This window comes from Xyrauchen texanus, chromosome 21 (assembly GCF_025860055.1).
Source record: "Xyrauchen texanus isolate HMW12.3.18 chromosome 21, RBS_HiC_50CHRs, whole genome shotgun sequence".
Classification (NCBI taxonomy): Eukaryota; Metazoa; Chordata; class Actinopteri; order Cypriniformes; family Catostomidae; genus Xyrauchen; species Xyrauchen texanus.
In genome coordinates, this window is record NC_068296.1 from 22809108 (window position 1) to 22826249 (window position 17142).

At 41.5% G+C, this 17142-nt stretch overlaps 1 protein-coding gene across 1 annotated transcript; it reads right to left on the reverse strand.

Annotated features, from left to right (window-relative positions):
- Positions 1-7641: 7641 nt before the first annotated feature.
- On the reverse strand, positions 7642-9556 carry c21h15orf61 (chromosome 21 C15orf61 homolog). The gene is made up of 2 exons (XM_052152813.1): positions 8830-9556; positions 7642-8700 (listed from the first exon to the last, which is right to left on the reverse strand). Exons 1-2 carry the CDS (start codon positions 9170-9172, stop codon positions 8573-8575), a joined length of 471 nt encoding a protein of 156 aa, XP_052008773.1. The 5' UTR covers positions 9173-9556; the 3' UTR covers positions 7642-8572.
- Between the last annotated feature and the right edge of the window lie 7586 nt (positions 9557-17142).

Below are 17142 nucleotides of genomic sequence, written 5' to 3' on the forward strand. Positions count from 1 at the left end.
CACCTTTGGCAGATGCCACTGACCAGAGGAAAAGAGCATAGCCTTGCAAACAGCAGTTGTGTGAACTCTGATGAGCCTTGTCAACAAACAATTTTGAGAATTAAATCAGTGTTAAAGGGACAGTTTACTCAAGACAAGGCTTTATCTCCCAAAGAAAAAAAAACTCTAGTTTAATTTTCAAAATTTGAATTGACCATATAATGAAAATGCAAACACAAATCAGTTTAGAAACAAAACCGTACCACCTCATGTGCTTTTTACTTGTGTAGGCTCCTTAAAAAACTACAACAGTAATGTACAGAGTGGAAAGCACAAAGAAACAAAAACAAACCATTATTTCAGAATTTTGTTATAATGCTTTTCTGGAAAACAGATAAAAATGTAGCCTGCAGCAACAAGGGCATCGCTGCACACTGGCAGGGGGTAAAAGACAACCTGGGGGGTGGGGGGCAGAGGGTGCCGTCTGGTTTTTAATGACCCAAAACTTTAAATACTGCATAATATATAATAAAATGGAGAGTTCATTTAACTCTTACAATAATTCACGGAGAGACCATTAGTATCCATTATTCTTAATGTCAACACTGTAAGCAGTAAATATAAGGAGACGAACATCTTACAAGCTCCAAGGGAGAAGCAAAAACGAACTTGTAATCAGCTCGAAAGAAAACCAAAAACAATGCATTAAGCTAAATGTTCAAAACTATCAAAACAGAAAACACAAATTCAGACAATGCATTGGTGATACATTTTCATGAATGTGTCAGTCAACAGAGACAGCTAAGAACCATTAACATGCATTAATAAATAACATTATCTGAGCATCTCAGCATTACACACTTCAAATGAACAACTTTTTAATGAACATTTGCATTAATTACTCTTGTATTTATTTAACACAAACTAATGAAGAGAGATGGCAATTTACAAATGGTCTTACGGAATTGTTCCGCACTTATCTTAAACACTTGCCTGAATTCAGACTTGAAAGGGTTAGTGCCTGGCATGCTGCAGCCACTAGAACCACCTGCAGCCTGTAGTTGCGTCAATACTGACTGGCACAGTGGGCATGCTGTCTTTCATCTTGCCCTTTCAGAAAGAATGATGAGGAGAGAATAAAAGGAGAAAGGAAAATAAAATAGAAATATAGAGCCACTTGTCATTGCTTTCAATCTGCTTAGTAATGAGAAGAATATCCCCTCAGGGTATAAAGATCTGCTTTAATAGATTTTTAATGGCTTTTCCTCTCTCTATAAGAACCTCTCTCAGCACCCAATAGAAAGTGAAAGAAACATCAAGTAATTCCAGCCTCAGTGGTGTGAGGTCAGCAATTATATAATACATAGAAATTACTAAGGCTTTAACAATCGCACTAAATCTATTAACAATTTTCTGTCTGATAATACTATGCTAACATGATTCAATAAGGCAATCTCCATCAAATTATACTTACTATCAATTCCAGTCAATATCGGACTGAACCCCTGAAAATGGCATTCGCGCATTTCACGTGTGAGTATTGCAAAAAGAGCTGATGACGATAATCTCAAGGACAGTGTTGTAAAGCACAAGTAAAAACAGGCTGAGAGGCTGTTCACCTTCTCTCCTCATGTTGAGTGTGTGGTGGTGTAGTGGGCTAAACCACATAACCGTTAATCTGAAGGTCGCTGGTTCGATCCCCACAGCCACCACCATTGTGTCCTTGAGCAAGGCACTTAACTCCAGGTTGCTCCGGGGGGAATTGTCCCTGTAATAAGTGCACTGTAAGTCGCTTTGGATAAAAGCGTCTGCCAAATGCATAAATGTAAATGTTGTTGTGGACCCAAAAAGGTACTTTTTAGTGTGCAAAGAATTTCTTTCATTTCACTACATTTGAAGTTGCGATTGTAGCCCACTCAACAAATGAAGTCACTACATTTCAACCTTACTTAATTGAATTTTAGAAAGTTTTTTTTTTTTTTATACAAGCAATTTAATTTCTTTCATTCAAATTAGGCCTACTGTAAATCAGTTTCATTCAGCCAACATAATTTAGCTGGATTAGGTCAAATCCATGTACTATAGTAGGCCTAGTTTTAACTCAACTTTATTAGGTTTGTCAAACTACATTTACTAATGTTTCATTTAATTAATTAAAGTTGCAATATGTAAGATTTGTTTCAGTTAAAAATGAACAAATTGCCATTATTGAGAATATAAACAATCAGCGATCAAAACAGTGTCCGTACCCCAATTCACTAAGTCTATAAAAATGATTTGTATTTTGAGCAGTCGGGTTCGATTTGGTGTGAAATTGCTGACTTTTGACGTATATCCTTGCATCATTACGTCATGTCCGCACACAAAGGAAAGAAGTACCGGTTGTCTCATGTTCCAGCTGGAGAAACTACCTACGCTACAGCTCAGATCATTAACACTCACACAGTTCAGGACAGCATCATTGCAGTCTAGATGGATGTATATCTGTTACCCATTTGGCAAAGTTGTTTACCTGCTATAATGCTTGGATATGTTTTCTGGTAGGGTTGCTGAAGCTTATATTGCTTGTCATGCTTTTATGAATCAAACATTACTCGTATGTTAACCGATCACGGTGTCTCTATGTTGTCCAGTGAAGTTACTGTAACATGTTTAATATGTATGACTTCTAAAATTGACTTCTTGTGATTCTTATATTGCATATTTACTGTAAGCATATTATTTTTACATTTAATAAAGTAAATATTATCCCCATCATTACTGAATCATCGTTTTATGTTTTTAGTTTATGCCGTTATTGTGTGCATTGCAAAGATATGCTGTAGTAACTGAGGCTGGACAATATAGTATAAAAATAAAGTCTTCTATTGAACTCGTAACACCTATATCACAAGTTTAACCTTTAAATTGAAAATTGTAGTACAATTCAAACATTAATAACAGATAAAACACTTGAATAATCATATTAAGATCTACTGGTGGTGGCTAAGGAGACTCTCCTCTATTTAAAAGTGCTTTGAGTGGTAATGTCAGGAAAAGCAATTTAAGTGTAAAATTAATTCAAATATGTATATAAGTGTGTTGTTTATCTTCATTAAAGCAAGTACTATTTCTGTTTAAAATGCTGCACTGTATAACATAATTTCAACATGAAAATAGTGCATTTTGACTCTGGCTCCAGTCATGATCACACACAGGCAATGTCAAAATAAGCTAAAATTTGGAGATTCATCCACCAGAACACAAATAACAATGTATACTTTTGCAAATTTCAACCATGTCACATGAGAGCACAAAGATACGTACTGCAGCTTTAATTCTAATAAACTTAATTTATTTTATTAATCATTAGTATATGCCTAATAGTATAGTATATAAATAATAGTTTTAATATAAAACTGAAACAAAAAGATAAACACACAAAGGTGTCGAACAACTGCCGAAAATCTATCTCTCCCCTCACTGCAGCTTCCAGTTGGCCTTTATCCTTCTCCGAGGCTTGATTATCCTGATTAAGGGCCGGGTGTGTGGAATCACGACCGGCCCCGCCCTCCACCCTGTCACAATGCCATATGCACACAAAAAAAGAAAAAAAAAAAAGAAAAAAGTATTTTTGATGGTTATTCAATTTTCAAAATGTAAAAGAACTAAACCTACACAATTCTAGAACATTTTGTCACAAATTGATTTCATTGCCATTCTATCCATTTAAATTTGAAAAAATGGGAGTTTTTTCAAATTTAAAATTTACACTTTTTGTGGTGTAAATGTAGCATTGATGAAGCTGGACAGGGGATTTCCAGGGAGAGTTCATATTAAAATGAAATGCAAGATGAATATGAAGTGGGACACTTGTTATAGTTTTGCTATGTTGAGAGTTAGAAAAGTTTCTGTTATGTTGGAGTTTTGAGGGTTACCATTATGGCTTGAGCAAACAATGAGGACAGGTAGATGGACATGAAATTGATTGCTTTTGCAGCAATTGCTTCATTGAGCATTTGCTGTCCTAACTATAACAAAGTTACTAAACTACACTCTATAGTGCTTCCATTGAGCATGTATTTAGCATACGTTCACTTTCACTAGTTAGTACATGAAGAGATTTATTTTAGTTGGACATGTCTAATTTTGATGGTTTCCCTAATTCAACTGGGTTCTTTCCACACAACGTGTTTGTGTTGAGCTTACATAGTAATTTTAAGTTAAGAAAACTCATTTCAAACATATGTAACCACTGTCCACCATTAAATCAAGTTTTTTTGAGATTGAGCAAGTGTAAGGACAGTGTAACTGCACTATCCATTTGATAGCAACTGCTTAAAGAGCGATGCAGCACAAATTCTTGCATAACAGACACTCTTTTTAAATACCAATACGACAGAACATTAAAAATGAACAAACACCCTGCTATTCTCATCTTGCTCAAAAATGCATAAAATAACACCTAATTTAAAAAACTAATTAACCACATCCAGTCCCATGCAAAGCATGCTGGCAAATGGAAATCCCTTGCCCAGTTTCATTAATACAACAAAATGTATTAATGTAGTCCAAATTCAAATGGATTAAGTAAAATTCAATGTTACAAATTGAATCGGCTAACACACAATGAAATTACGTTGTTACAAATTTATAGAATTGTGTTGCTTTAGTTAATTTTAATTAGGCAATTTGAACCTGCAAAATTGTTAGCCAACAAAAATCCACAAATGCCTTCCTGGATACACAATACTTGCATATTTTAGAGATGAAAATACTCTCTTCAAATTGATTCAGTAAAAAAAATCCTATTTAGTTCTGGAAAAAATTTAATCAGGACTCCAGGATTGCAGCCAATACTGTACTATCACGAGATATAAATGAAATTAATACAATGCCAGATTTGTGACATTCTTGAAGGTGTCCTCATGAATGTGATTTAGTGAGCTATAATTGCTCACCTTGGTTTGTCACAATCATTTAATGACTCATATCAACACAAGTTCAATTCAAAACCTATTTGTCTTTGTTCCTCTGTTGACATGAAGATCAGTGTACCTGGCACAGATGACACAAACTGTAGAGCAGCTGACATCCCCTTGCTGATGGAACACTCTGTGAGACAGAGGAGCCTGTGGTTGGTCCGAGAACTCAATGATAACCTTCACAGAATTAGCTGCAGGGGTTATTCATGCAATAATAGTTTCTGCCAAACCCATTCATCTCTATGACAACCAAAAATTGTGACTTTTCCTGATAAATAATGGATTATATGCCACAAAGACAGAGTAACTAAGTGTGGCTCATCATATCGCAATCAAATCCAGCTTTTACAATTTCCATTAGTTACCTAAAATGTAAATCAGGTTTGTATTTAAAGATTTCAACTTGGTCTTCTTTATTTGCATGTAATTGAACTTGTTAATACAAGTGCTTAATCCTTTGTTGATTAGTACCTTATATTCAGAGAGGGTAATTTAGACCTCCAATTGCAGACACAAGTTTTGATTGCACGGCCCTTAAAAAGAAGGCACCATTTTCTTAACATGGCACCGTAAATTTTTCTGTTACTTTACAGTAGCCAATTTGCTGCTCCGTTATCTTAGACTGTTGACCGAGGTGAGGTGTAATGATAAGTACCTGCTCAGGCTAATGTTGTCTCCTGTGGCTTGGCACTGCACTTCATATGACCAAAAACAGGTACAATGTGACATCAGCTTGAGTTTCTAAGAGCTCACATCACCCTGTCAAAGGCTGAAGACAAAGGCCTGGACTGTCAATGTGCTGTGATACTATACTCCTCCTCCAGGCCTGCTACAGTATCAGTGATGAGAAAAAGGTCAAGGAGTCAATGAGGAATTAAGACATGGTTCCCTGAGCATTCCCTATGCAGCATCTCAACTCACAGATGAAAAGCAAGAGCCAACCATTCCAGCTAATAGTGCTGTTCAGATTTTGCTGGGAGTATAAATTATTTAAATTAAGGCCAATTAGAGTCCTCACTGATGATGTAATAGAGCAACTGCCTGCCTTTAAATAGTGGAAATAGAGACACAGGTATGTAATACTTCCGAAGAATCTGTAAAAGGCAGTATTATAGGTCATTGTGTCAACAATTCTCTTTTCTCACAATAGTTAAATATCTTAAAAGGATTATTGATTTGAGATGTATTTAGTATAACTCTGATGTCTTGAAATAGCCACAAGACTGCACATTTGATAGATTTACACAACATACAGTGGTGTGAAAAATGATTTGTCCCATCCTGATTTCTTCTGTTTTTATGTATATCTCTAAATAGTTTTAAAAATTCAAAATAAATCTAACATAAAACAAAGGCAATCTGAATAAACACAAAATAAAGTTTTTAAATTATAATGTTATTTATTGAAGCAAAGGTTATCCAATACCAACTGGGCATGTGTGAAAAATTATTAGCCCCCCTTAGTTACGAAATCCTCAAATCTATGAAACTGCATTCGTAATGGGGTTCAACTGGACTAGACAGACCCAGGCCTGATTACTGCCAGACCTGTTCAATCAAATCAACACCTAAAAATAACTTTTTCAGCAGCATGTAGATGGCTAAATGATCTCATCCATTAGCACACTATGCCAAGGTAAAAATAAATTTCAGAAATTATAAAGAAAAAGTTGATTGAAATACATTAGTCTGGGAAGGGTTACAAAGTTATTTCAAAGTCTCTGGGACTTCAAAGAACCACAGTGAGAGCCATTATATCCAATTGGAGAAAACTTGGCACAGTAGGGAACCTTCACAGAAGAGGCCGTCATTCCAAAATTCCTCCAACAGCACAGCAACGACTCATCCAGGAAGTCACAAAATAGCCAAAGACAACGTCCAAGGAACTGCAGGCCTCTCTTGCATCAATTAAGGTCACTGTTCATGACTCCACTATCAGAAAGATACTGGTCAGAAATGCCATCCATGGAAATATGCGAGGCGAAAACCACTGCTAACCCATAAGAACATTACGTTTCTCGAAAGTGGAACTGTTTGGAAGAAAGGGGGTCCAGTTACATCTGGCAAAAAACAAAGAATTCCACAAAAAGAAAATCATACCTACAGTTAAGCATGGTGGTGGTAGTGTGATGGTGTGAGGATGCTTTGCTGCTTCGTGGCCATGGTGACTTGCAATAATTGAGAAGATTGAATTCTGTTCTCTACCAGAAAATCCTAAAAGGTGAAAGTCCGGTTATCAGTCTATGAGTTGAAGTTCAAGCACAACTGGATTATGCAGCCAAACGATCCAAAGCATAGGAGTAAATCCACATTTAAATGGCTCAAAAGAAGCAAAATTTATGTTTTGGAGTGGCATGGCCAAAGTCCTGACTTGAACCTGATTAAGATGTTGTGGCAGGAACTTAAATGTGCAGCTCATGCTAAAAAACCCTCAAGTGTGGCTGAGATAAAGCAATTCTGCAAAGAAGAGTGGGCCAAAATTCCACCACAGAATCTTGAAAGACTGATCTCCATGTTATCGGATGTGTCTGGTTGCAGTAGTTGCAGCTAAACGTGACACAACAAGCTATTAACTTTAAGGGGCAGTTAGTTTCACATGGATGATATTGCTGTTGCTTAAAACTGTTTGCTATAATAATATATATATATATATAATAATAATATATATATATATATATATATATATAAACAGTTTTTTGCGTTTACTCAGGTTGCCTTTGTTTTATGTTATATCTTGTTTGAAGATGTAAAACAATTTAGTATGATAAATATAAAAAAAATAGAAGAAATCAGGAAGGGGGCAAATACTTTACACAGCACTGTACAATGGCCCAATCAAATCTGTTCTGTCCCTCGGAAGTACAGTGTGCAAAAGAAGGGGCCAAAAGGTCAATTGATATGCATGTAATACATGAAATTATTACTTCAGTCTGTTTGCTATTAAGAGAGAAGGCAGCAAGGCCAGAAAATCAAGGCCTCTGATAAATGTGCTCAGCAGAAACCTCGGAGAGGTGTAGAGGATCAATATGGTAGTTTGTCAAATCCAATCTAGAGGTAATGTGACTAAGGATTCTGCAGAAGACAGCCCTGGCCACACCAAGTCAGCGAAGCACATTATCAGAAATCAAAGCATCTGAGGAAGACTTGGGGAGGGTGTTAGGGAGGGCACTGAACGAAAGGCCACACTTTCTCTAATGTACTTAAAAAACATTTTATCAGACCTGTCCTCTAAACAATTCCTCTTGTTTCCTATTGACAATATGCCAGGTAGGGTGTGAGCTCTAATTTGACTTTAAATAAATGAGCTGACGGTATTTAAAATTCTGCATTAGCTTTAGGGAGTAAAACAAGTGGGAAAACAAGGCATTGAATAGCTTGTAAACTTCAATCAACACATCACAATAATGCCTAATAATCACGATAATGCCAGTGTAATCTGCAGTTCATGGTAAATACATTTCTGAAATTACTTTCCTATGATGTGGAACGTCAAATTTTTAAATAAGCTCACCATAACCAAATTTGAATATATATATATATTATTCTGTGTGCAAATGTGCATTTTTCCATTCTAGATCTTCACACGTGGCAATTTGCATATTTTTTCATAGATCAAAATGTCTCTGATATTAGTACTGAGCGCCCTCCGACTCCTTGTATGCAAAGTAAAGGTTAACAGGTCCTGCTGAGGTTTGTACAGTCTCTGTCACTCCAACCACCATCCATGAGCCCAAGCCATATGCCAAGCATGGAATACCTTGAAGAATAAGAGAACATAAAATATTATAAATGGCTTTAGTGTGATGTCAAATTACCAGATAAACATCAAAAATATGTATAACCCGGTTTTATTTATATCAAAGTTAAAAATACTTAATGAACTGACCTAGATTGATGAATTTCAATGCACCAAAAAACGTATTTTCAAAGTCCAGGTTTTGGTTAGGTGTTTTGGTGCAGTGGTATTTAATGAAAGGGAAAGCACCAGTTCTGAGGATTTGGTAGTTCACTCCCTGCACCAGCCAGTTGAAGTTTGACAGTCCGAACTGATCATTGATGACGGCACTGTAGCGCACACAGAAGGAAGTCCAGGGAGGGAGTTTGCGCTGTGTGAGGTGACACGTTAACACTTCAGAGGCAGCAGGACGTTGAGCTTTATTCCCAAATGTGCTGGGGAACAGCACAACTTTTAGAAAGCCTCTGTGGAGTCTCCGCAGAAATTCTGTCATAATTTCGAGAGGGTTTTCAAGAGCAGCTCTTGGTACATAACGTCATTTCGTCACAAATAATGGTGGTTTACAAAGCCACGAGAAACAAAAGCCCCCAACCAACCGAGCATCAATAACTGACGGATCTGAGCTGCTTTACTGAAATAATGAGTCTTCTGTATCTGTTCAATCACTGTAATTGTACGGCGCGAGCGACAACGGTTTGGTTGTCAGTGAAGGTTGCGCAACTATATACAGGAGCGACGTTCATACTCGTTTGACAAACATTTACACAATGCTGCTTCCCCTTTCTACTAAAAGATTAAACAAAAATTACGATTAGTTTACAAGTATTAGGCAGAAATGTAAGAAGCGTTGCAGCATATTAGCCTTCACTGTGGTGCGTTTTTCTCTTCTCCGGATAGAAACAAACAAGTGCTTTTTTTGTTCCTATATCCCATTCATGAATGGAATGCATAAATATTTTATGGATTAAATGTACTGAGTCGATGTATTAACCCTCAGAGACCCAGTGCGGCAGACTTGTTTGTTTAAAGCAATAAAATACTTTTTTTGTATTTAAAATTGTATTAAACTACTAATAATAGTTGCTGACACTCTGAGCTGTATCACAGCAACAGTTTTAGTGGGGGGATGCATATTGAAATTCACACACAAAATACTCCCCAAATAAAAGCATACTCAAAATCAAGATTTTTTTATAACCACTGGCTTCCTATAAAATCGAGTAAAAAATAAAATACATCATCATTGTCAAGGTTTGGGTCTCTGAAGGTTAAATTAATCTCTTGTATTGTTTGCATTGTACACTGGAAAAAAGATTTGTGGTTAAGTAAATATGTCTAGTAGAAAAGATTAAGTACTTTTTCCATTAAATTAGTTAGTTTAATCATGAACTTGAAAATATTAAGTAAATTCTATATTGGTACTCAATTCAAACATGTAAAATGAATGCTCTGCTTATAAATATATATTATTCATGATTGTTTATCTTTTCAACGTATCATCATGAATCAATTCTAAACCTTTTTCATATTTATTCGCTAATTTGTGGAAATTTCACAGGCAAATAAAATAAGTACATTTAAGTACTTCGCTTGAATAATTAATGAGCTTGCATGGTTTCACTGTTTGCAAGTTTATTTACAGCGTTTCTATTGTTGATTTTGTTATGTTTGGTAACTTCTTGTTTTGTGAAGCCTGAAGTTCAATTTCTACTCAAAATGTGCACGGCATTACGGGCCGCACTCTCAGAGCATGCGCGGATCAACTAGCGGGTGTTTTAACTGACATTTTCAGTCTCTCCTCTCCTGTCCCTGTCTGTGGTTCCTACATGCTTTAAGATACCCACCATTGTGCCCCTACCAAAACAGTCAACGATATCTTGCCTAGGGGCCTGGGTATTTCAGTGAGTAAAGACACTGACAACCACCACTGCAGTTCGCGAGTTCGAATTCCAGGGCGTGCTAAGTGACTCCAGCAAGGTCTCCTAAGCAACCAAATTGGTCTGGTTGCTAGGGATGGTAGAGACACATGGGGTAACCTTCTCGTGGTCACTATAATGTGGGGCACGTGGTAAGTTGTGAGTGGATGCTACGGAGAATTGCGTGAAGCCTCCACACGAGCTATGTCTCCGCAGTAACGCACTCAACAAGCCACACGATGAGATGTGTGGGTTGACAGTCTCAGACGTGGAGGCAACTGAGATTCGTCCTCCACCACCCGGATTGAGCCACCACGAGGATTTACATTTACGCATTTGGCAGACGCTTTCATCCAAAGCAATTTACAGTGCACTTATTACAGGGATAATCCCCCCGGAGCAACCTGGAGTTAAGTGACTTGGCCGTGGGGCTCGAACCAGCAACTTTCTGATTAACAGATATGTGCTTTAGCCCACTACACCACCACCACTGATTTAGAGTGCATTGGGAATTTGGGCATTACAAATTGGAAGGAAAAAGAAAAAAAAAAGAAAAGATGGACCCACTACAGTTTGCTTACAGAAGCAACCGCTCCACTGATGATGCCATTGCAGTTACAATACACACTGCTCTTTCCCACATGGAAAAAAGGAACACATACACTTCTGTTCAAAAGTTTGGGGTCACTTGACTGAAATGTTTCACATGATCTTAAAAAACCTTTTGATCTAAAGGCTTATGCTTAAATGTTTGAAATTATTTTTGTAGACAAAAATATAATTGTGCCAACATATTAATTTATTCATTACAAAACTACAGTTTATAAAAATAAAAAAAAGTTTTTAAAATGGATGACTTGGGCCTAATAAAAACAAACAAAAAAAGCAGCTAATAAATGCCCAGTATTGATGGGAACTCCTTCAATAAAAAGCATCCATGGTGATACCTCAAGAAGCTGGTTGAGAAAATGTCAAGAGTACATTTCTGCAAAGTCTATGGAAAGGGTGACTACTTTGAAGATGCTAAAATATAACATTGTTTTGATTTCTTTTGGATTTTGTTAGTCACAACACAATTCCTATTGTTCCATTTCTGTTCTTCCATAGTTTTGACTTTACTATTATCTTTAAATATTATCTTTAAAAAAGAATAATAATAAAGATTGAGTAAGTGACCCTAAACATTTGACCGATAGTGTATGTGAGAATGCTGTTTGTAGACTACAGCTCAGCATTCAACACCATAGTGCCCTCCAAGCTTGACCCGAAACTCTGGCTCTGGGCTTAAACAGCTCGCTGCACCGCTGGATCCTGGACTTCCTGTCAGGCAGACGTCAGGTGGTCAGAATGGGTAGTAACATCTCCTCACCACTGACCCTCTCTACACTGGAGCCCTGCAGGGCTGTGTTCTCAGCCCACTCCTGTATTCCCTGTACACACATGACTGTGTGGCAACAGTGCCAACATCAAGTTCACTGATGATACGACGGTGGTAGGTCTGATCACTGATAATGATGAAACACACTCTTGACACACTGGTGTCAGGAGCACAACCTCTCCCTCAACGTCAGCAAGACCAAGGAGCTTGTGGTGGACTTCAGGAGAAAAGACAGAGGACACAGCCCTCACCATCAATGGAGCACCAGTGGAGAGAGTCAGCAGCTTCAAGTTCCTCTGTGTCCACATCACTGAGGAACTCACATGGTCCGTCCACACTGAGGCCATAGTGAAGAAGGCCCACCAGCGCCTCTTCTTCCTGAAATGGTTGAGGAAGTTTGGAATTAACCACCAGATCCTCACATGGTTCTACAACAGTACTGTAGAGAGCATCCTGACTGGCTGCATCACCACCTGGTATGGCAATAGCACCACCCACAACTGCAAAGCCCTGCAAATGGTGGTGTGAACTGCCAGACACATCATCGGAGGTGAGCTTCCCTCCCTCCAGGACATATATAACAGGCAGTGTGTGAAAAAAGCTCGGAGGATCATCAGAGGCTCCAGCCACCCGAGTCATGGGCTGCTCTCACTGATACCATCAGGCAGGCGGTATCACAGCATCAGGACCTACACCAGCCGACTTCATGACAGCTTCTTCCCCCAAGCCATTAGACTTTTGAACTCTTGATCTCTCAAAATCAACATATATCAGCACTGCACTTTATTAATCTCACACTGGACTGTCATAAATTATATTCTCTTAATAATACACTGGCAACTGACTATCAACTGACAGCCTGAATGTCAATACAACCACTATACAACCTTACTGCATATTTATAGATATTATTTTTATTGTATACTGTGTATTCAATATTGTGTGTATTGTATACTGTACATTGTACAGTATATTATTATTTGTATATTGTGTTGTGTGTAATTATGTGTATATTAATTTTGTAAATTGTGTTGTGTAAATCTGATATTTATTGTAAATTGGTATATGTCTCATCACTGCCATGACTGCTATGTTGCTTGGAACTGCACACAGGACATTCACCCACTGTTGCACTTGTGTATATGGTTAATTGACAATAAAGTGATTTGAAGGATTTGAACAGGTAAATTATCTGTTGATTATTACTGTCATAGTGTTCTGTGCAGCAAGTGTTGATGTCTGCGTGCGCAGCTTGGAAATACTAGTTCACTGAAGATATGTTCACTACACATCATAGCATGTACTAAACTTCCTTGTAGAAGGTTTCTGTTTGTAATGTTACATTATTAATAATTAGTAAAAAAGAAGTTCAATGTTTAAGATGTACAAATAAAATATATATTTTTTAAATTCACTAAGTTTTACATCAAATTTATGTACATCAGATTTGTAAATAAAAGTTGTTGTATTAACTAAAATGTTTAAGTTAAATTGACTCATTGTAATCAATATTATTTCATGAAGTTAAGTAGATTTCACTTAATTTTATACCATTAAAATTTACTAAAACTTTTAAAAAAACTATAAAAATAAAAATTAAATCTTATTTGTAATGGTTTTCAGTGTAGAACGTCTAGGTTACGTATGTAACCTCCGTTCCCTGATGGAGGGAACGAGACGTTGTGTCAGAGAAGCGACACTAGGGGTCTCTCTTGAGCGCCGATATTCACCTCTGAACTATGAAAAAAGGCCAATGAGAGTTGGCAACCAGTATTTACATGTCCCGCCCCCGGACATACGGGTATTTAAGCGGCGCAAATACGGGAGTTCATTCAGGATTTTTCTGAGGAGCCGGAAATGGTCCGGCCCAACAGTGGCTCGGCTCAGCGACGTGGCAGGGGAGACACAACGTCTCATTCCCTCCATCAGGGAACGGAGGTTACATACGTAACCTAGACGTTCCCCTTCTGTCGCTCTCTCCACGTTGTGTCAGAGAAGCGACACTAGGGGTCCACTTATAAAAGCGCCACGCGCTGAGCCGTGTATGTGAACTGCTGATACAGGAGCGAGCAGGTATTCTTACGTGCAGGACGACCAACTGTATCAGGCTGCACGTACCCTTCCCCAATGCCCCATTTAAGCCATCAGGATTCCTTATCGTTACCCCGGAAGGGGGAACAAGGTGCTGGCCGCCAACCTGGGAACGGGCCAAGCCTGGCCGGGCCACTTTTCTCTCTATGTTTCTCGCATAGAGCAACTTCGGCCGGGGCCCTTACACGCATTGAGGGAAGGGGGTCTTAGCCCTTATTCAGGGCGGAGAAGACCCTGCGGAGGCCACGCCTACCCGAGAGGGGAGGCAAGTTTAAGTGGCAAACCCATCAGAGGCCTGACTTAGGGCTTCTGTGGAAAAGTCGGTGCGGTGGTGGATCCAGCCTATAGAGGGGGGAACATACAGCACGGCAACCGAGGCAGCCATGACTGCCTAAGGGAAGCACGGGAGTCCACTCGCCAGAGGGGACAGAACCGTGGCGTTACACACAGGGGGAGTCCGAAGGAGGCCTTACCTGTGGAGCACCTATACCAGTGCAGGGTAGCTTACGGTACCCGCAGTGGCTTGAGTCGGCGAGTTCCTCTGCTGAACTGCGACCCACGAGGGCTAGGGAGGAATCAACCAGTGTCCCAAACCTGAGATCTCCTGGGAATGAAGGCGCACTGTTTCCCCTGGTTAGGGGGAAGGGCGCTAGATGCAAGCGATTCACCCGGTCAGATCGTGGGCGTGCCACCGAGTTGTACGGGCTCGGTACCTGAGAGAACACGGGACGATACTGACTCAACTCGGAGATTGTAGAATCTCGCGAAAGTGTTAGTTGTTGCCCAGCCCGCTGCTCTACAAATGTCTGCTAGGGCAGTGCCCCTAGCCAGTGCCCATGAGGACGCAACACTCCTGGTGGAGTGGGCTCGGACCCGCAAAGGGGGGGGGCACAGCCTGGGTGTGATAAGCCAGGGAAATGGCGTCGACAACCCAGTGGGCGAGTCTCTGCTTGGAGACAGCATTCCCTTTCTGCTGTCCCCCAAAGCAGACGAAGAGCTGCTCAGAGCGTCTAGTGCTCTGTGTGCGGTCCAGGTAGATACGTAAGGCACGTACTGGACACAGCAGTGAAAGGGCTGGATCTGCCTCCTCCCGGGGCAGCGCTTGCAGGTTCACTACCTGATCCCTGAAGGGTGTGGTAGGAACCTTGGGCACATAGCCCGGTCGCGGTCTTAGGATCACGAAAGTGTCTGCCGGACCGAACTCCAGGCAAGCGTCGCTAACAGAGAACGCATGCAGGTCCCCAACCCTCTTGATGGAAGCGAGCGCGATCAGCAGGGCGGTCTTGAGAGAGAGGGCCCTGAGTCCAACTGAGCCACGATAGCGGCGACATACACCTTGAGGGTGGAGGGGGACAGCCTCCTCTCCAGCCTCTCCTGAAGAAACACGAGCACTGACCTAACTGCGCACTTCTGCGGGTCTTCGGCTCGGGAAGAACACCAGTCCGCGAACAGACGCCACTTTAGGGCGTAAAGATGCCTGGTAGAGGGGGCTCTGGCTTGATTGATTACATCTACGACGGCAGATGGTAGACCGGCTAGATCTTCCGCATCCCGTCCAGGGGCCAGACGTGGAGGTTCCAGAGGTCTGGGTGCGGGTGCCAGAGCGTGCCCCGTCCCTGAGAAAGAAGGTCCTTCCTCAGGGGAATTCGCCAGGGAGGGGCTGTCGTGAGGAGCGTGAGGTCCGAAAGCCAAGCCCGGGTAGGCCAGTAGGGGGCTACCAGAATGACTTGCTCCTCGTCCTCCCTGACCTTGCATAGCACCTGTGCAAGAAGGCTCACTGGGGGAAATGCGTACTTGCGCAGCCCCGTGGGCCAGCTGTGTGCCAGCGCATCTGCCCCGAGGGGAGCCTCTGTCCGGGCATACCAGAGCGGGCAGTGGGAGGTTTCTTGGGAGGCAAACAGGTCTACCTGGGCCTTGCCGAACCGGTCCCAAATCAGCTGGACCTGCTGGGGGTGGAGTCTCCACTCTCCACCCGGCAAGCCTTGTCTTGACAGCGCGTCCGCCATCACATTGAGGTTGCCGGGGATGTGAGTGGCGCGCAGTGACTCCAGTCGCTGCTGACTCCATAGGAGGAGACGACGGGCGAGCTGTGACATGTGGAGGGAGCGTACTCCGCCTTGGCGGTTTATGTAGGCTACGACCGTGGTGCTGTCTGTCCTGACTAAGACGTGTTTGTGCCGAATTAACGGAAGAAACTTCTGCAGGGCCAGAAAAACAGCCAGCAGCTCTAGGCAGTTGATGTGCCAGCGCAGCGGGCCTCGGTTCCACCGGCCTGCAGCTGCGCGCCCGTTGCACACGGCGCCCCAACCCAATTTGGAGGCGTCGGTCGTGACCAGAACGCGTCGGGACACCTGCTGCAAGGGTACTCCAGCCCTTAGAAAGCAAAGGTCTGTCCAGGGTTTGAAGGTCTGGCGGCAGGCAGAGGTAACTTTTACGTTGTGCGTGCCGCGGCGCCATGCTCGTCTCGGGACTCGAGTCCGGAGCCAGTGCTGAAGTGGTCTCATATGCATCAACCCCAGCGGCGCGGCCGCCGCGGAGGATGCCATATGCCCCAGGAGCTGTTGGAAACGTTTTAGCGGGACCACGGCGCCTGGCTTGAAGGAAGCGAGGCATTTCAGCACTGACTGAGCATGCTCGTTGGAGAGACGTGCTGTCATTGAGACTGAGTCTAACTCCAGACCGAGAAAAGAGATGCTCTGGACCGGGGAGAGCTTGCTCTTTTCCCAGTTGACCTGAAACCCCAAACGGCTGAGGTGGCTGAGCACCTGGTCTCTGTGTGCGCATAGTAACTCTCGGGAGTGGGCCAGTATGAGCCAGTCGTCGAGGTAATTGAGTATGCGTATGCCAGCTTCTCGGAGCGGGGCAAGAGTTGCCTCTGCGACTTTCTTGAAGACGCGAGGGGACAGAGACAGGCCGAAGGGGAGGACTTTGTACTGATATGCCTGGCCGTCGAACGCGAACCTTAGGAAGGGGTGGTGTCGAGGGCGAATTGAGACGTGGAAGTACGCGTCCTTCAGGTCTACCGCTGCGAACCAATCTAGATGCCGGACGCCAGATAGAATTTGTTTCTGGGTGAGC